At 42.8% G+C, this 21,081-nt stretch overlaps 1 protein-coding gene across 6 annotated transcripts; it reads left to right on the top strand.

The window, feature by feature from the left end:
* The first annotated feature begins 723 nt into the window (after positions 1-723).
* dido1 (death inducer-obliterator 1) lies at positions 724-21,013 on the top strand. Of its 6 annotated transcripts, XM_037102157.1 has the most exons (18): positions 724-871; positions 2,358-2,452; positions 4,067-4,179; positions 4,457-5,507; positions 6,078-6,213; positions 6,337-6,513; positions 6,984-7,355; positions 9,086-9,305; positions 12,187-12,736; positions 12,854-13,013; positions 13,186-13,302; positions 13,415-13,576; positions 13,877-14,030; positions 14,131-14,617; positions 14,875-15,022; positions 15,142-15,231; positions 15,328-15,523; positions 16,831-21,013. In XM_037102157.1, exons 3-18 carry the CDS (start codon positions 4,098-4,100, stop codon positions 20,406-20,408), a joined length of 7,680 nt encoding a protein of 2,559 aa, XP_036958052.1. In that variant the 5' UTR covers positions 724-871; positions 2,358-2,452; positions 4,067-4,097; the 3' UTR covers positions 20,409-21,013. The 6 variants fall into 6 exon arrangements, with proteins under 6 accessions (XP_036958052.1, XP_036958051.1, XP_036958049.1 ...); XM_037102156.1 differs by having other exon boundaries at positions 6,078-6,513; positions 13,415-13,528; XM_037102154.1 differs by having other exon boundaries at positions 6,078-6,513.
* Positions 21,014-21,081: the final 68 nt, after the last annotated feature.

Genomic DNA, 21,081 nt, shown 5'->3' with positions numbered 1-21,081 from the left:
TTAGCTAGCATAGTTTCAGCTGTGGGTAGAGTAGGTATGTAACAAAGAAACTAATATCTGAACCATAAGCTCAGACAATCTTGACATATGGTTGGTCTCAAACAGTGCAGTCTTAAATTGTATTGCATAGTTATTTCAGAGGAACTTGTACATGTGTTGAATTGATTTTGGTGCATGTATATTCTATAACACTACATGTTGTATTTTTTAGATGTAGCACATTTTCAGGACTCCATACATCAGAGGTTGTGAATAAGAGGTTTGTTAGGGCATTTAATACAGAGCTATGAGAGGTCAGAGGCAGTGTTGTATCAACAATTACAAGAACAAGGCTCAGATAAAAGTTAAAAATCAAGATTCCTTCCGCTCACAACCGCAACCTCTCAACTCACAAAAATGAAAGTTTATCTGACAGACAAAAAAGTGACCAAATTCAATATAGAACAGAATGAAAAAAGTAAGCCAACTGCCAGAAATACTCAATATACATATCGTCTGCTAAAGGCAGGCAAATTCACATTTAGCTCAATTTGTTTCCAATAAAATCAAAAATCTCAAACTTTGCTCTTTGTAATATTTTGTAATATTTGCTATTATTAATATTATATCCAAAGTATCCTCATAGCTTGAGACATGACTACAAACGCTAATAGGCTGTGTAATTATCAACTTCTACTCTTTGGCATACAAGTTGAACAAGTTGTTCCCTGTGTCTGGTCAGTCTTCCTCCTGGCCTGTGGGGGCGCTGTAGACGCAGCGGGCTTACTGTAACCCGTCAGCCATCTGCCGCAGTCAGTTAGCTCCAGCGGGAATGGAAAATGGAGGATTGACCGAAGAGCGAGGGCATGCCATCGGTATTACTAGCATGTAGGTGGGTAGAATGTACCAGCTCAATATTTTAGTAACGTTAGTGGCGGGTAAAATTTCTGTGGGATGCTTCCGCGTCTCAGCTTCTGTTCACTGCGGGGGTTGACGTACTCCAGGAATTCGAGGCGATGTTGAAGATGTTGCGCAGGACGTTAGCTGTAACGTTAACTTGTCTACAAACCACGCGATTACATTAGAGTGTGCTCATTCACATTGGTCAGTTAGATTTTGCAATTGCTATATAATTAATGCCTCTGATAGTTCGCTTTTTGGTAGCTGTGTGGTAAAGGGTTGGGAGTTATTTCCATACTATCTACAGGTTTAGGTCGTCTCTAGCTTGCCCGTACTCGTGGTGGCTAATGGGGCTAGCTGGGCTTGCTAGCTACAAGTACATGTTTCACAAAAATTCAGCCCCTCGTTGTTCGAGGAAACGCAAACAGACCCGAGTTATACAACGAAAGAAAATATGTGCAAATGTGTGGTTATCGGTGCAAGAATATGCCAAGTGCATCACGCACCCGGTAATGCAACACCATTTGTTCGTCTGTGGATTACGTTGGCTAACAGTAGCTGTGCAGTTGGTGGTTTGGGAGGATGTTGGCTTTTCGGCCATCATTGGTGTCGGGTGTGTTAAAGGAAAAGTCGTAGTCTATTATCGTTGTTTGTTGTCCGATTTCTCGAATATATTCCAACGTATTGCACGCACATGTTTAGGTCACGTTTGCAAATGTAACTGTGATAACGATGCATGGATGATATTTTGATTTTAGAGTTGTATCATTGTACATAGGCCCTGTGCAATTTCCCTCCTTCGGTGTCGAGCAGCAGCTACTAAACATCTGTTCATGTATTACAAATACAGTATCCCTAAACGTGCAATAGAGCTGAATCTGTCACGTTACATGTAGGGAAATTGATTCCATTGCTTGGTGCGAATATCTTATACGCTGGTGTTAAATTTGATCTTCGTTACGGCCCCTCCCACCTTTCATAGCAACAGTCCCCCCGTTCATTCACGTGGCACGGTGTCGTGACCACACGCTCCCAGTTGGAGGGATCCAGTTTAACCCCTTTCAGTGGATTTACTTCATGTGTTGACGGTGCAGTGTGCAAGGCTCCTCAGTACCTAGATTGAAAGCAGAATTAATATGGATTAGTTGAGGGCGTTATTTATTTTATAAATGCATTCAACAGTTACATAATTGTAACGGTTCACTCGCTCTACTGTGAATTGTCAACTAATTTCAAAAAGCTACCTCCTGTGTGCTCATTCATATTTTGTTCTTTTATCCTATGCAGTTTCAATCGAGCATTTGGGCAATTGAGAAATGCCCCAGTTGGTTGACACCTTAAATTCCCAGACAATAATTATGAACATGTATAGTTTTACATAAAGACTCCAAAACGAGTCCCTACTGTTGTTTCATCCTAGCCTCTATGTGAAGTAAGGAGCACACTGACCCTAACTTGTGTTTTCCTCTCTCTGGCAGATCCTTTATCCTTGCACCAAGGCCGATATTACCTGCTATGAAGCCATTGTTTTCTTTGAAGACGCAATCTGTTTCCCATTTCTGCTGAACTGCAGGTACAGGCATGAATTATGTTCATTATGTGCTCTTAAATCAAACATTGTCAAGTTTGTTCTAGCAAAATCTTGTTTGAAGTAAAGTTTCCTTAGTTTGCATTTGCAGTAAAACCTAAAAAATTCAGGAAGGACCAATGTAATCCATATTGTTGTAGATTTGTGAATGCCTGAAATGACTAGGCTGTTGAACATTTTTTGTTGTTCTTATCCCAAGTTTTAACCTATAGCTTGAATTCTGAATTATTCAAACAGAAAACATTGTCATCTGTAATTTTAAGTGAGAACATTTTTTTTAAGATTTGAATTGTAATTTTCTACAAAAGTAGTCATTTTCCAATGTTATTCGACCTTAGATTTCAGGGTTATGTGCATATGATGTGGCTATTAAAACAAAATTAGGCCTACATTTTATAGACTGCAGCAAGCTTGACATGTAAATGATTTGTCAGACCTGACCCCTAAACAGAATGAATGAGATGAAGGGCGTAACGGGATGAGATTTACTCCCTTGTGTATTGATATACATATGGAGCATGTATTTATGATAGGAAACTTGACACACCCAACCATTACTAGATTTTTGAGGTAGATACTGAAATGAGTTAGTTTTAAAAAATCTGATAATGCTAAATCAGCTGATAGTAATTTGTAACGTAAACAGCAATCTTAATGTGTATTTCTTAGTTAAAATAAACACGATTTAAAACAGGTATGAGAAGTCAGAGGCAGTGTTGTATCAAAAGTTACAGGAACAAGTCTCAGATAAGTTAAAAATCAAGATTCCTTCCGCTCACAAACACAACTTCTCAACTCACAAAAATGACAGTTTATCTGATAGACACATTTTCAAAAAAGTGACCTAATTCAATATACAGCAGAATATAAAAAGTAAACCAACTGCCAGAAATACTCAATATACATATTGTCTGTTAAAGAGAGGAAAATTCACATTTAGCTCAAAGTTGTTTCCAATAGAATATAAAATCATAAACGTTGCACTTTGTAAATGTTTATATTTTCTATTAATATTATTATATCCAAAGTCACCTCATATCTTGAGATGTAACTACAGACTCTAAAAGGCTGATGTTATTATCAGCTTTTTCTCTTTTAGTATACAAGTTGAACAGCCTCAGTTGTTCCCTGTGTCTGTTCAGTCTTCCTCCTGGCCTCTGTAACTCTAGTCTAGAGAGCACCAACTGTCAAGGATGTGTCACTTGTGTGCATTAATGTTGATACTGTTGGCCTTATTGTTTTTAAGATAAGTGTTTATATTCCTCCTCATAGTATTTTATCACTCCTTATTCATAGCAACCATAATGTGGTTGTTAACTACCCAGTGGTGGCAGTGCAATCATATGCTACAGTGACGTCATTGCATACTCAGAGTACAGCTGCAATTACAAATGATTTGTTGAATTAGTATTGCATGGTGCAAATATGTTTCATATTTGTCACAATATTTTGGAGCAAGAATGTAATAGAAAAGAGTATATTTATATTTTTAAGTCCTGGAGCATACCCAGCACTGCCTATTAAAGAAAAGTGCAAAAATCAGTCATATATTGAACTGTAAAGAGTGACTCATAGCTGGTCTCTTTTGCTTTTCTGTAGTTTTGAAAAGTAGTGATTGACTCCATCATCTATGGAGAAGAATGAGAGGCCTGAGCTCTGTCTAGCTCCTGTGCCAGAGCAGAGCCAAGACTGTATGGATAGCTGCTCTCAAGGTACCTTGAATTAGCTTCTTTTCCCTTATGATAAAGGGGTGGGGACCTCATAGAAATACTAATGTTGGTGTCAAGGTCTGTGATCTGGGAATGACTTTACCTAATTTACCTAATAATGTAGGATTAGTAAGATCATATCCAAATCAAGAAATCATTTTCGAAATAATTTAATTCATGTGTTTGCTTAATCACAAAATAATGAGCAGCTTCTTGGCTAAGGTGGGGATTGCATGCTGTTATTCTTTGCACACAGCCATCTTTGATCATCTGTTGACAGGTTTTGCAGAAGGGGATAGTGGGCAGAAGGATCAGTTTGACACCGAAAATGAAAATGTGGCTAAAGAGACACTAGAAGAACCAGATAAACCTTCCAAGGCCTACAGTGAGGTAAAGAAGACTTGGGGTTTCCGACGGTCCACTGTTGCAAAGAGAGAGATGCCAGTAGAGGCAGCAACCGACAGCCCTGAAAATCGCTGTCCTGTCCGCCGCAGCGGCAGGCAGTCTAAGCGTACGGACAAGCTAGAGGAATTCCTCTTGACTGCCAAAAGAGGCTCAAGAAAGAGCGCCCCGCCCAGTCTTGAAAGTGGGGATCCTCCTTCCCAAACTCCAACTGATGCAGAGACTGCCTCAGAGGCCAGCTTTGATGGTAATGCTGACACCAAGGCTGTAGAGGATAAGGTAGAGTCCCCGGAGAGAAGAACCAGAAGTGTTGCAAGGAAGCCAACGCAACGGCGTACTCGAGGTGGTAGGCAGGCACGAGGAGGTGGTAGAGTGACAGTCAAAGATGAGGGAAGCTCTGAGAATGAGGAGGATGCTAGAGATGTTTCTGATAAGGACCAGTTACTAGAGAAAAAAGATGAAAATAGTTATCCCAACACTGAAGATGTAGAAAGCACTAATACCGTACAGCCTCAACCAGAGCCAAACTCTGAGACGAAGACGGGGGCCGTCGAGGAGAAGAATGAACATGACAAAGTGGAAATGAAGAAAGAGACAGATGAAGAGACTGAGGAGGATGGCACAGACAAACCTGCAGCCATATCGGTTAAGCGTGGACCAATAAGAACTTACATAAATAAAAAGAGGGCAGCTACTAAGAACACTCCTGCTGTTAAAACTCCTGCTTCTGTGAAGAGGGAGACCTTGGCCAGAACTACCCAAGCATCTGGAAAGACACCCCAGCCACAAGAGGACAATGATGGTGAAGATGAGGAGGAGGATGAGGATGACTCCTCGACATCTTCATCTTCATCATCATCTGAGTCCGAAGATGGAGGTTATGACCCCAATGCACTTTACTGCATCTGTCGACAGAAACACAACAAAAGGTATATTGTTCTCTTTTTATCCATTATTGCCTTTATTTTGATCACAGTTCCTGCAATGACTGTTGAATGTGTTAACACTGAAGTACATTGTACAGTTCAAAGAACATATCACATTTAATGGCTACAACTACTGATTATTTTCATCATTGATCAATCATTAAGTTGTAAGAATGTCAAAGAAATTGTGAAAAATGCTCATTACAGCAACAAATAGCCCAAAGGGATGTCTTCACATTACTTCCTTTTCCAACCAAAAGTCCAAAACCAACAGACTCTTTATTTAGAACCATAAATGATAAAAAACAAGCTGCAAATTCTCACCGTTTAACAAGCTGGCAGCAGCAAATGTTTGACATTTTTACTTGAAAAATGACTGAAGCAATTAATACATTCTCAAAATTGTTGCTAGTGAAAATGAATCTTTTGGTTGGCTAATTGATTTATCAGGTAATTGTTGCCATTCTGTTACAATTGTTTTCTTTCCCTCAATGGTGTCACAGGCAACACAGGCTAGAGTTCAATGCATTACTTTGAGGAAAGTTGCCACTGTCAATGTTCTGTCATTACCAGGTTCATGATCTGCTGCGACCGCTGTGAGGAGTGGTTCCATGGAGACTGTGTGGGCATCACTGAAGCCCGGGGCCGCCTGATGGAGAGAAATGGCGAAGACTACATCTGCCCGAATTGCACAGCTAAGAAAAACCAGGTGCTTAGGCCGGCCACTTCTATCCTCTATCCCGGCACAGAGATCGGGAAGCTAAAAGCTGAAGTCTCGACTTGTACTCCTGCTGTTTCTGCTCCAACTACTGACTTTGCTGCAACTGTTCAGATAACCAACACCGGTGGAGTTGACCCCAGTCAGTCAGCTGTTCAGGCTGTGGCAGCATATTTGTCCTCCACATCTGCTGGAACTGAGGAGAAGGGAGCAGAGGACCTGGGCATCAAAGGCAGGATCGAGAAAGCTACTAATCCAACTGGGAAAAAGAAGATTAAGATCTTTCAGCCGGTAGGTTAAAACTTAAAGGCTTTGAATGACTATGTTATTACGAGTTCAGCTACTGAATCATGTCTGAGTTGTTCTGTTTTGTCCAATGCTTCATAGTGCATGACAAGTTTTGATCTGATAATTTACACTCATATTTTTAATCCCCAAATCAGTGATGACATTGAAGTTCCCCATGTCATGGCATGGGTGTTATTCCTGTATTTTTAGAGAATACAGATTAGGACCCAAAAATTAGAGGTTTCAGAATTTGAATCTTTATATGGACAATGCTGAAAGACACTGCATCAGGTAGACTTCCACTGATTTAACTGACAACTGTTTGGCTTAATTTAGTACACATATTTTAAAAATCACTGTTGCTATCAACAAAATGAGCAGTAAATTCAGAAAGCTTGTGTTGTGAAAACATTTCACAAAAGGGCATTACTCGTCATTGGTGGTTAATTTCATTGTGTACTGACTTGGAGCAGACCCTACAGCAGCCAGCCCAACCAAAAGCAGCCCAGCCATCGACCCCGACGTTGGGAAGGAAGGCAACACCTGCAGCGGAGCAGAAAGCACCAAAAGATGCAGAGCAGAAAGTGGCATCAAATGTGGAGGTGAAAACAACACCAACAGTAGAGGTGCCGGAGGAAAATGCTGAGGAGAAGGCTGAGGACGAGTCTTCCCTTCCCAAGTGTATCGGGCCTGGCTGTGATAATAACGCCCAGCCAGACTCTGTGTACTGTGGTAACGACTGTATCCTGAGACATGCTGCTGCGGCCATGAAGTCTATCACTGATGTCAAAGAGCCAAAGCAGAAGGAAAAGGCCAAGGCTCCGAAAACCAAGTCCACACCAAAGGTAACTCGGCCCGTAGCCTTTACCTCTTCTAAAGCAAAAATGTTGAGGCCCTTTGTCTAATGAGAAAAGTTGTTCGGTTGTGGAAAGAACTTTCTTACAAGATGTGCTTAAGTGCCAAACAATCTCTTTTAGGGTCATATTAATGGTTAATAGTAGACATCTGATCACAAGAAATTATTTCTTGAAATGCGCTGTCTTGTTTGCTAAATGTAAAGCTTCTTTTCAGCGTTCTGGGGCACTGAATCCATGAGTCTGATGTTACTATTGAAGACAAGTACTTTTGAATGCCCTGTCTCATAAAAGCTTTAATCTGAACCTGTCAACTGAAATGCTTTCATATAAGAGTGAATAATTTGCTGCAGGAATGTGACCTGGAAAGTTTTTGTGAGATTGACAAGAAAACTCACATTCATGTGTATTCAACAATCATTACCAAATATTAACACAAATATTAAAATTGGGAATTCAAAATACTATTTAAAAATTTCCATTTCGTGATTTGTCATGGCAGTATTTAGACAAATGTCTCTTTACTGCAGCCAGTTTAATAATAATTTAATAATGTCACAAAGTCAAATCTCAGTGTGATTAAATTGGTTCAGAAAGCTTTGCTGTTCCTCTAAAATCCTTCTTGGATGTGGAAATACTTAACAATTGGTAGCTATCAGCTGCTGCTATCTGATGTCAGAACATCTTGGTGTTTAAGCGCCTTTTTAAAGAAGCACATTTAGTGGGTTAGGAGCATAATTTTGGTCGTGGCACAGACTGTTGTGATATGAAATCTTTTGCACATTATGATGATTAAAACGTAGCCCTATCTGCATTTCTTATTTCTGAACTAACAGGGGGAAATAACTCAAACTTGAAATATCAACAATATGTAACAGCCTGGGCCGTATTTTTGTTTGTAGTGTTCTTACTGTTTTGTATGGTTTAATTATGTGCTTTCTTTCTGCATCTTTTATTAGTCTCACATAAACGTAATGTTGCCACTGCAACAACGAAAATTCCCCACAGGAGTGAGCAGTCCTACTCTTGTGTTATATACTCTACTTGTCATATGTTGCTGTTAGCACTGATTGACCAACCCTGCCTATTTCATGTGCTGTCATGGTTGTATTGTGGTCTTATTATTCTGACGGACTTCTGTGAGATTGAAGATCGGCGGAGCGAAAAAACAGTAATGAACATGCACTATAATCTTGAATAATTTTAGGCAATGTGTATGTTTAGAGATGATCTTTACTGGGTTTGAACTTAATGTCTTCTACTTTTTGAGGAGAGCCTGACAGTGTTGACGTTGCCTAGTAATTTACACTACCCTCTTTGGAAGAACTTTTTGGCACACTATTTAAGACCTGCGTGGAATAATTAAGTACAAAATGCACAATTTTCCAAAAATATATTGAGTTCTACAGAAGCTTTGATTCTTCATGCAAGATATGTTAAAATGGCTATCAGACAGAGCCTAGTGTATGCAGAGATGCTGTTAATTTACTCTAATTTGTTCAATAAACATGGTAACTACAGTGGTCAGAAAGAGGGGAAGAGTTTTGCTGATCAAGGACAAATTTTTACTGTATTTGGCAGTACTTCTAAGTGTGAATCGATTTTTTAATAGCAGGTATAGCTCAACTCAATATGTATATTGATTCAAGTGTTAATCAAATGATGCTCGCTGAGTGCTGTCACTAAAGTGTTCGAATTTGTGTCTGTTCCTGTCCACCCAGAGGGGCGGTGCTGGTGGGAAGAAGGCGCAGAAGAGGACCCGGGAGGAGTCGGACAGCGAGGAAGACTACAGTCCTGATCCAGACGAGGACGACGAAGATGAGCATAGCGAGGAACACCCGCCCCCGCCGGCCACTGCATCCTGGTCCAGCGACCATAATTACATTGCAGTAACACCAGAAAAGACTACACCCATATCACCAACAGTGTTAAACAAAAAGTGTATGTATCTCTTTGAAGGTCTTGGGCTGTTGTTGAAATCACATTGTTGTTTTTCCATAAGTGTGGTTCCTGTCACGCCGACATGATTTAGATGTGATCTGTTCATTTGTGGATGAACATGAGAGCTCGGGAGATGAACTCAGCTGCATGTTAGACTTCACAATGATCTGCAAAGTGTTGTGATTTTGATAATGTAAGGGTTTGATTACGTAATGACATGTTGGCACCTGTGGAGAAGGTAAGTAATATTTGTGGCTGTTGGTAAGTATTCAATAATCAGTACATATTTATTTCAAAAGGGGCACTCCACTTATTGCACTCGATTGTTTTATAAATCAGTGTGGGGGGGGGACTGAACTTGTGAATGCAGTAATCTAAAGGCTGCTGTGAGTCTGGACAAGCGTTGCAAGTCCTGAAAAACCTCATCCTGATGATTTCACCAGGCGTATTTCAGCTTTGGTGCCTTGAAATTTCTAACAGAAAGGCTGAAGGCAGGACTTTGAAAGAAGTCAACATTTACTGGATGGGGAAGGTTTTAAAATGATACTTAGGCATTATGGGTAATGTAGTATTCAGTGAGGTCTGGTTTTGGGATATTGACTAATGCCATGCAGTGAAATTGAGGATGGTTTAGCCTCAGCTGTTACAGTACTGACAATTTTTTTTATTTAAAATGATTGTTCAGTCCCTCTTTGTGCAGTACTAAAGTGCTGGAGTGCGTCTTTTGAAAACTGCGCAGTTGAATTGCAGGGCTGAAGAAAATCTATAAAAGAACATGTGGTAGAGATAAAAAAAAAAAACAGGTTGTCAGTAATGAGAGCTCTCCCCAGAATGCTATCCCATGAAGAGGTATGGATGTGATGAATGGGCTGGTGCTTGTGTGTGTACATGTGTGCGTGGGATTTCAAATGACCTGCTCAAGTCTCTCCACTTCCCGGGTTCATCTCCTCAGCTGTTGGACCCATTAAAAAGGTCTGTCCCTCCCTTTCTCCAGCAGGTAGGTGTCTCAGAATTCCCCCATGTTAATGCGGACTGAAGCTAACATAGCTCATATTGAGCTGTTAAGTACGACCTTGTGTATATTTTTCTGCTATTAATTTTTTGGTCTTCTCTCAAAGTTTTTGATTCATATTGAATATGATGCCTCACTTTTCAGTTGGAAACTGGCTTTAAAATAAAAGGAGATTTAACAGATTTTAGGATGACTCCCTTGATTATGTGAGCAGTGTTGGCTTGCTGCATATGCATCTGTTAAATCTACACACACTGTGGGGATGTGACACTCAAGAGGCCCCCAGGTGGTGGAAGACCAGAGAAGGAAGCAGTTCTGCCATGGAGACCAGACCAACTGGAGACACTGCAGTATTCAAGTTCAGATCGGCTACAGAAGAGGACAGAAGCTGAAGACTTGGTTCAGAAGAGGGAACCCGTGCTCGAGTTTCGCACACACATTTTTGCACCTGATATATATTAGGGGAACTTTTGTTGCAATGAAATGTGGACATTTAACCTTTCCTTGATGAGGTCACTGAAGGCACTAGAATTATCTTAATTGATAAGATGGCAAGTGTTAATCTGAATTGAATACATCCCCCTCAGATCAGTATGACTGTTGTGATTAACAGTAGAAAGAAATTTTGGCTCATTGACTTTCATAGCCTATATTATGCTGATTGATATTGTGATTGGTGGGACAGCCTATCTTCAGAAGATGATTGACTGGTTGGTCTTGGTCTCAGAACTGTTGCTCTACACAATATCATTGTTTATATTTTAAGAGGTGTATGGTTTGTGTGTTGAAGTGGGGGTAATGCTTATACTAGGACTATATGCAGTAAATTGGATGCACTAGAGGACACCATAGGATCTGCAGATGACAGTTTGAAGAGATTTGAGAAGTGTGTATTGCCATATAATCGTGATGTTTATTGGTTGATATGCTTTTCAATATATATTTGAAGAGAGTAGTTTTCAAGAAATGCATTCATGTTTGCCTGCATAATTAATTCAAGACCGAATCAAGACTGGGCTGGGTACTTTTGAGGTCAGAACTCATTTAGCTGTGGTGACAGTGGCTAGTTAGAAGCTGAGTTAATGATCTGAATGAATGTCAAAATGTATTGCATAAGAATGAGCAATTTATTAACTTCATTGTTCTTCATTCCTTTTATTCTGATCCACATAGTCTATGCACGTAGTGCAGTGAGTCATTCATGTTTTAGTAGGCAGTGAAAAGGGTGGGCTCAACATCTGAGCTACAGTAACTGATTGATGCTGATGGTCTCACAATCAAATAAGAGGAACCTGGTAGTTGTAGTCTTCAGTAACTGCTGACAGTTAACAGTTTGTGCAAGACTGAAGTGCATCAGCGCTTTTTCGGCTGTACAGACCCACGTGTGCCGAGTTGTGCACAGAGGTGGTACCTGTATGCCCCTCTCGCCAATCATTGCCATCCATTAATGATTAGGAAGAAAATACTTTCTCAAATGGACCTACAGAAACAGCTCAATGTATCTGCTTTCCACTGCCACAAATAAAGAAGGGCTTTTCAACTGCCCAGTTGTCAACTTTGTGTTTATTTCAGAATGTTTATGACAATGCACAATGTGTGCACACAAGTAATGATGTGAAAGGTATTCATTGTGTGATCAATTGGTGGAGGGCCTCATTATACATTTTGCAATGTTTCACTTCACGATTTTTATTTTTTCAGCTGTGAAAATGTGTTGCTGTTTTAGTAGTTGTCTTTAAATTATAGACCAGAACACTACATTATTTGCAGTGTCAGTAAAACACTGTTACACCACATGTTGCATCTGCTTTTATGGTACATGATGGTATGTTTTAAAATGTTGTGTCCTTGTTTTGTTCTTGTTCCCAGCTCCTCCCAAAGAAGAGAAGCAGAGTGAGAAAGAGCAGAAAGAGAAGGAACCGGCCCCGGCTTCTGAGAAACCCCCAGCTTCAGCAACACCAGTCAAAGGAAGCAAGAAGGCCCCGATGACTAGAGCAGCCAAGGTTTCCCCGAAGGACAAGAAGCCTTCCTCTCAGACTACAAGCTCAAAGGCATCCAAGAAACCTGCAACACCCCCTAGTAAAACTGGGGCAAAGTCCAAGAAACCAGGCCCGTCGCCCGTCCAAACCAAGTCTCTCTACCCTCCCGGTCCGATCCACGTGACAGGGGCGCTGAGAGTCACCAAGTCCAACTTCACTATTCCCAAGAAGCAGCCACAACAAAAGGACGTGCCATCTCACAGTCAGTCATCATCCAGAGTCCCACCATCTCCAGCTTCTTCAGCTCCCTCCAGTCATTCCTCCTCTAGACCTCCGCATCCAGCCACTTCCGTGCCCGCTGCGTCTCCCATGCCACCTCCACCCAACAACCAGATGAGACAAAACATCCGCCGCTCGCTGACAGACATCCTCTACAAGAGGTAAGTCCCAGAAAGCCTTGTTCAGAGTACCTAAGTTGTTACTAAAATACCTGCGGTAAATGTTTAGCTTGATACCTTTAAACAAGCGCCAATGTTTGTTGTGTTTGTTAACACCAGGGTGAGCGACAGTGATGACCTGAATATGACTGAGGGTGAGGTGGGAAGGCTGGCAGTTGCAATTGAAAAGGAAATGTTCAACCTCTGCCTTAGCACCGACAGCAAGTACAAGAACAAATACAGATCCCTCATGTTCAACCTGAAGGATCCAAAAAACAAAGTGAGTCAAGGGAAACATGCATGCTCTCATGTCTATAGTCTAGTACACATGTTGTGTTCACAATTTTGACTATATACAGGCAAGTCTGACAGCCTGAAAAGCCTTTGTTTTCTGAGTTTACTTGATGTCAGTCAAGTTGAGATGTTAATGCTGTGAGGTGTGTTTGTCTCAGGGCTTGTTCTACAGGGTGGTGGGTGGTGAGGTTAGTCCCTTCAGACTGGTGAGACTGAGTGCTGAAGAGCTGCTTTCCAAAGAGATTTCAGAGTGGAGGAAGCCAGATGCTCATGAGGTAACTACTGCTTCACTTACACCAACCACCAAGCACAGGAGAGTTTGTAGTTAAACAAACTGTTGTAGAGTAAGTATCAGATTGATACAGTGTATTTTGTTGTCTCCTGCAGATACAGTCTCCCAGTACAAGAGCCCATTCGGGGCAGTCCAAACTGGGCAACAGGCATGACTCTGGCTCACATAGCATGGATATGGAGGATGCTCCACCAACATCAGATGCAGATGTATGTATCTCTGCCAACACTTCCTCTGCTCGCATGGCCTCTGCTGCAGTAAGTGGTGGCATGCTGTCTTTCTAAAGCTTTCACACTATTCTTTCTTTCAACTTTGCACGGGATTCTTAGTTCACAAACTGTTAGAACCATCTGGCAAATACAGTTTACTTATCTTGCCAACTATCCTGTTCTTCAATGCAGTTTCTTCATTTTCAGGAGCTTTGTCTTACTTCCTTCTTTTTAGGCATTAAACCCACTTGCATCCACCATGCACCAATTACAACATTGTGCATCATAATAAGACAGATTTATAGGTGTTACGTGAAAGATCTGACAGATTTATTTCTGTGTCCACAGGACCAAGACGAGTCTCCTTCAGCTTCAGCTCAGCCCTCTGCTGTGGAGGGGAACAGTGCCAGCAGCATGCCAGACATTTTTAGTAGCATGCTCAAAGACACTACTTCTGAACACAGGACTCATCTCTTCGACCTCAACTGTAAAATATGCACTGGTAAATAAGAGGCTCAGAAGGTTATATTCATCCGGTGCATTAAACGTGAGTGGTTAAGCAATAGATAGCTTGACTAATGTTTTTGAATTCCACCCTCTAGGTCAGAAGACGGAAGATGAGCCAGCAGCTAAGAAAGCCAAGCTGACGAAGAAGCCTGAAACTAAGCTGCCCAGACAAGAGTTGCATTCATCCAGGTCCGGTGATGTCCCTCCTGCTGGCCAACCACAGGTCTCCACAGCTTACCAGCACTCGACCCCTCCGTCTTACCAGTCTAACCTGGAGCCAGCTGTCTCAGAATCACAGCCGCAGCTTCATCAGGAGGACCTAAATATGATGCAAACGTCGGCCCCCACACCTGTCATCCCTGCCGTGTCCTCTGTCACCATTACCCGCAGAGACCCACGTATGGCCAGGCACAGCTCCGGTGTGACTGTCACCTACACCGCTCCAGAAAAACCCACCAACAACTCAGCAGAACCGCTCCCTGCTCCTGTCAGCACTCCAGCAGAGGTCCCACCCAAGGCACCACTGCCGATGCCCCCAGCTCCACCACCTTCAGTAGCTGTGTCCAAACCATCAAAAACAAGGTGCTCAATCACACCACAGTTTTATAAATTAGCTCCTCTTGGCATTCCAGAGATTTTTTTGGTGTACTGACATTTGTTAGCAGGATATATTGTGTACTGTGTGCTAAGATTGCGTGACAGTATATATGTACAATTCTATTTCTAAACAGGATTCATAAGGCAATGTTGTATTGTTTCAGAAAAAGCCCAGTAGAAGACAAACTGTACAGCTTCAGACTTAGGTTTGACTTTTTTCTAAAGATGGTTTTGTTTTACAGTACATCCGAGCCTCCTCCTGAGGGTGAGACGGCAATCTTCCTCCATGGTCAAGAGAAGATTTGGAAAGGACTCATCAACATGCAGGGGGTAGCAAAGTTTGTGACCAAGGCTTATCTGGTGTCAGGGTCCTTTGAACATCTGAAGGAGGTTAGTCATTTTTCTGTGGTTGTTAGGCTCATACTTGACTTTAAACTAATTTTTATTAAAAAAAGAAAGTACTTTGGACAAGCAAAAGCATCATACTTAATGTTGTCAATGTTGTGCAGGATTTGCCAGACACCATTCATGTTGGGGGACGTATATCTCCAAGCACAGTTTGGGACTATGTTGGGAAACTGAAAACCTCGCTTTCTAAGGTTTGTTCAGGGAATTTTTGTATAAACCCTTAACATTTTGTGTTTAAAGGCACTGTATAACTTATACACTGGTGTCTTATCTCTCTGTGTTTGCAGGAACTGTGTCTGATCCGTTTCCATCCAGCCACAGAAGAAGAGGAGGTGGCGTATGTTTCTCTCTTCTCTTATTTTAGCAGCAGGAAGCGATTTGGTGTGGTGGCTAACAACAACCGTCGCATCAAAGATCTCTATCTCATCCCACTGGACGCAAAGGACCCATTACCCTCCAAACTCTTACCGTTTGATGGGCCAGGTAAGCATCTTAAGGGATACACAAATACTTTAGTGGTGACATAAACATAAATATATCTAAATGTCTTTGCTGTTACATTTAGTTGTTTTTTTTTCATTGTACATGTGGTGAGTATATTTAGTGTAACCTTTGTTAGTGGAACCAGGTTGAAATGAGAGCTTGTTTGATTCATGGGTCTGTACTGTAGGGGGCACTCACACATCTTGTTGAGTCTGTCCTTGATAACCCTACTGCTGTGATCTCTGCTGTGTATCTGACTTTGTACCACTCATTTCTAATAAAGGAAGTTTGAATCTCAGGTTGGTGCCATTTGAGTCCAGTTTCAGCCTTTTGTTTCTTAAGACTTGGCTCCTACATAAACAGAACTGTTAAATCAATAAATTGCTGTGAGGTAACCAGTCACTTACCTTATACCTCGCTTGGGTTCATATGATGTGTTGCACAGCTGGAATGAACCATAAATGTTCTTAAGATGTCCTACTAAACGAAGAATCAGCTATCTATACTCTAGATATACACTTTCCAACCAGTGATTTTACAACACTGTTAAGAGTACACTCATGACTACTCAGCTGTGGTAAGTATGAAGGTTGTCCTTCTCCTCAGTAGATTTATTGCGTATTGTGCCTCAACAAGAGAATACTGGATGTGTGAGGTTATTCCGTGCATGACGAGAGTATCTTCAGAAATATACATTTAAACATCTCAAATTAGTCTGATGTTTCTGTTGCCTTGCTGGTAGTGATCCCAAATGAAATTTTATCAGGAACTAATGAACTATAGAATAATATTATAGTGTACCATCTGTTAGTATCTGTCTTAGTTTTTTTTCCTCTGTTTTTTGACAATTCCATGATAGAGTATAGTGTTGCCCGGTGAATGATTCAGAATGATTTTAATTTTGATACATTTGGCTCTACAAATCACCTCGGACAGCCACCTACACATGCCTATTCATAACAAATGCCTCTCAGCTGCTGGCACATATTTACTAATGTCAGATCTTGGGTTTTGAATTCAGTAAATGAAATGCCTGCTGACTTACTGCTGAATTGTAGTCTAGGAAACCTGCACAGTCATGTACATTGTCTTTTATTGTAAAAAAAAGAAAAAAAGAAAAAAGGATGCGCTTTAAACGTTATAAGACTTTGGCTTTATAACTAGTAAAGCCCTTTAGTGCTGCTGGTTCTTTCTGTGTGTATTGTGGAAGCTCTCATTTCACCTGTGTTATCTTTCTGTAAAGTCTATTTTGTCTAAATTTAGGTGTACGGATACTCTCTAAAACTTCTGCTTTGTCTATCTTGCAGGCCTTGAACCAGCTCGTCCAAACCTCCTCCTTGGGTTGCTGATCTGCCAGAAGGACAGAAAGCGATCTGCTTTGATGCCGGAAATCGAAGAGAAAAGGTCCAAGACTCAAACCAAAGTTGCTGATGACACTGGCCTTCCAAAGTCATCTCTTTTGATCAAAGCAGAAAGAACCACACGACAGAGTCTTGAAATCCCTTTCAGCACGACTCCTCCAGGGTCACCCCCATCCAGCTCCTCTGAGAACTCAAACAGCACTGTGACCCCCTCCTCCGTCTTTTCCTTCATGTCCTCTGTCAAAGCTCCAGCGATACCCACTACTACTGGAAAAGACTCTCCAACATCATCCACGTCTGCTGCATCCTCTGCAGCAACTGCCTCTCCTCTTCAGACTATCCTAAACACTCTTTTTAGAAAGAAAAAGCATGACTCTGAAGCTTCCAACTCGCCATCTGATCAGGGCGGGGAACTGTCCATACCACCTGCTACAATGCTGGACCCCATTGTGCGGCAGTTTGCACAGAGTTCAAGAGAGAAACAGGTGGAGGAGGATGAAGATGACCGACCATATGATCCAGAAGAAGAATATGACCCCAGTAGGGGCTATAGTCTGTCTAAGAAGCCTATTGAAGTAGTAAGCAAACCCGAAGTGTCTCAGCTGCCTGAGGTGGTTGCAAATGAAGGTGATGATGTGGCATATGACCCTGAGGATGACTCCCTCTTTGATGATGTAAAAACTTTAGTACCTGGTCAAGCTAAAGCTGCAGCTGAACCTATACCTGATCCACAAAAGATCTTGGAGAGCCTTAAACAGATTGGTGATCAAACATTCCAGAAACAGGAAGAACAGCAAATGTTATCTTCAGTGACATCTGCTGCGTCATTGACACTTCCAGACACGCTCGTAACTCAGCCAACCAAATCCCTCTTGGCCAATTCTCAGCTGCTGCAGCTTGGCAAAAAGGTTGAGGAACTAGTGAAGTCTTCATCAGTCGCTCCCTTGATCAACCAGAGGAGAGATCCCCGTCAGAGCAGGGATCCTCGCCAGGCTGCAGCTGTCAGGAAGCCATCTGATGAACCTGAGGAGATGGAGGAGACATCTTCTTTGTTGCCAGAATCAGCTCCTTTAGAACCTGTGGCTCAAGAGCCTGAGCTGCCCAATGTAACTGAACTCCCAGACTCCTCACTAGGCCCAGAGACATTATTGCCTCAAGAGGAAGTGAAAAGCGAGATGCTACCCTTCATGGACTCTGTCACGACGGAGGTGTCAATTCCTTTATTAGGAGAGGAGGTGGAACCTGATATGGAGGTCAACTACTTGGATGAAAAAGAAGTAAAAACTGAGGAAGCTGAGCCAATCAAGGAGGAAACAGAGATGGACAAGTACAGTATTTGGCCAAATGCTGCCAGCATTTTAAAAGCTGCTGAGGACTATGAGGAAAATAGCCAAGATATACCAACCACAAGTTATTACGAGCCTTCGAACACATCCACAATAACTTCAACAATACCAGTACTCACTCAGAGCACAACAATGGTTGACACTCAGTCCCATCACATGCCGCATCACATGTCAGCGTCAGGTTTCGACAGCAAGTACCGACCTCCAGCTGACATTCCGCCACCGTCCAACTTCCCCCCGCAGCATCTGATGCAGGGTCAAAACCTGATGATAAGGCCTCCGCCAATGTCTTTGCCACCACCTATACAGGGTCTTCCTCCAATGTCAGGCCCCCCTCCTATACAGGGACCCCCACCACCCATCCATGTTCCTCCCCATGTTCGGGGTCCTCCCCCCATGCAAGGTGACAGCAGCCAGCAATACGGTCCACCTCCAGCTGCATATCCTCCCTATCAGAACCAGTGGCCAGGCACACAGCCACCACCGCAGCAGCAGCCTCTCCCTGGACCACCACCTCAGAATATCATGCCTCTCAGAGGGCCACCACCACCATTCCCTCCAATGGCCCAGAGAGGCCCTGCACCCCGAATATTTGATCCCTCCATTCCCCCCCAGCGACTTGGACAGCAAGGCCCCCCTCCAGGCATGCCCCCACCTCCTGCTTTTGATGGACAAAACAGTTTACCGCCACCTAGATTCTCTGGACCTCCACCACCATTCAGTTTCCCTGCAAACAGAGGGCTCCCTCCACCTTTCACAGGGCCACCTCCTGCTCACTTTGATAACAGACTCCCTCCTCCGTCCCACTTCCCAGGGCCTAGGGGCCCCCCGCCATCTCAGTATGGCGACCATGGGACTCAACCTTCGATGGTAGACCAACCTCGAGGTCCCGCAGAACAGTATAATAAAGACAATTCAAACTCTTTTAAGCTAAATGTGGACCAGAATCCAAACGCTCTCCACATTTTTAAAGACAATCAGGCTACCCCACCAGGTCCAGCTTACCGAGGACCTCCACCGAATCAGTATGAGGACAGAAGAGGACAACCTTCCAGTGGTGAGATTAGTGGACAGCACTTTAGTACACATAACCAATATGGGAGCTCAAGACCACACTCCTCGCCACCACATAGAGGATCTTTTGATGAGCACAGGGGTCCTCTCCTTCATGAGAATAGACCCCACCCATCTCAACAATTTGGAGGATCGGAGCGGTACCGCTTAGATAAATACTCTGACGAGGCTCGACCTGTTCGTCACAGCGGGCCGTTACTGCCAACTCCTCCAGAAGCACCTTTAGGTCCTCCGACTCGCATGGGAGCCCACAGTCCAGACCAGCACAGGGATGACCACTGGCGCCGCCACTCTCCGGAAATGAGAAGGAGGAGCAGCACCACCCGAGAGGACTCAGAACCCCGCAGTGGAGATCGCTTCAGTCGCTTTGAGGGAGGCCACCGAGAACCTGCCCCTGGTCCCTCACAACCTTCTGAAGAAAGGCCGAGGGAGCTGTCTGAGGACCGCCGGAGGGAAAGAGAAAGGGAAGTCCCACATCCTGGCAGGCCGTCATGGGACAGGGGCCAGGTAAAGCGGTGGAGCAGAGAGCGAGAATGGGATAGAGGCAGAGAAAGGGACCGCGATCGGGAACGTAGCCGAGAAAGAGACCGCAGCAGAGGGAGGGAGGGCGAGAGGCACAGGGAAACGGATGGAGAGCGACACAGGGATCAAGATACAGACAAGAGGAGAGACCGGGAGAGAGACAGGGAAAGAGACAGACCCAGGGATTCTGACAGGAGGGACCATGACCGTGACAGAGGACGGAACCGTGACCGAGAGCGTGACCGTGATCGAGAGCGAGAGCGAGACAGGAGACGGGAAAGATCCCGAAGCAAGGAACGCGACAGGGACCGAGACCGTGGGAAAGACCGGGGCAAGGAGAGAGACAGAGAGAGGGAGAGGGATAGAGAGAGAGATAGGGATAAAGACAGGGACAAAGACCGAGACAGAGACAAAGACAAGGACAGGGACAGAGACAGGGACAGGGACAGGGACAGGGACAAAGACAGGGATCGTCGGGACAGGAGCAAAAGCAGAGAAAAAAGAGAGGAGAAAAAGGACAGTAAACATGATACACACAAGGAGAGTGATAAAACTGCAGAGAATGACAAAAGCATGTCTTAGTCTGTTTTATGGACACTAAATTACAGTTTTGAGAGACACTTAAATCTTTCACTGATTGAAGTCATCACTGTAAATGTAGACGGACAGTATTTCGGTAAATTTCCAGTTTTTGTTCCTACTAGACAGTTCGACAATGTTTGTAATTGTTTTTGTCACTTAAAAGTTTCTAATTTGTTTCTTCACCTTTGACAAACAAAAAAACTGAAGGCCATCTAAGTTGCTTGTGTTCAAGATGTATTACGTAGGTACAGAGTCCTATGACATGTACCTTTCACCTGTCAAAGCTTTTTTTTTTAAAAAAGAAAACCATAATGTAACTGATTAACACACCATTTGCAATATGTAAATATGAATGTATTTCTGTATATACTGATGTTTTTAATCATACTTTTCTAAGTAGAGAAATTAAAAGCCATATATCTGAGATGGATAACATGAAAGATAAGGCAACAATGTTTACCTGCATATGTGTGTTTATATGTCCAGCAGGTTTGAACGCAATGGCTCCAACTATCTGCAGCATACACCCCATTAATGGTTGTTAATGAAATGTCCTGATTTTTTTCTTTTCCAGCTCAACCAATTAAACCTGTTTGATGACATGTGCTTGTGTCTGTCGTTTTAAGTATGAGACAGCTTGGCCTCCATGGAAGAATTGATCTTGGCTGGTGAA

This window comes from Acanthopagrus latus, chromosome 6, assembly GCF_904848185.1.
Source record: "Acanthopagrus latus isolate v.2019 chromosome 6, fAcaLat1.1, whole genome shotgun sequence".
Lineage (NCBI taxonomy): Eukaryota > Metazoa > Chordata > Actinopteri > Spariformes > Sparidae > Acanthopagrus > Acanthopagrus latus.
Note: the sequence above shows the minus strand (reverse complement) of the source record. Positions and strands in the feature narration are given on the sequence as shown.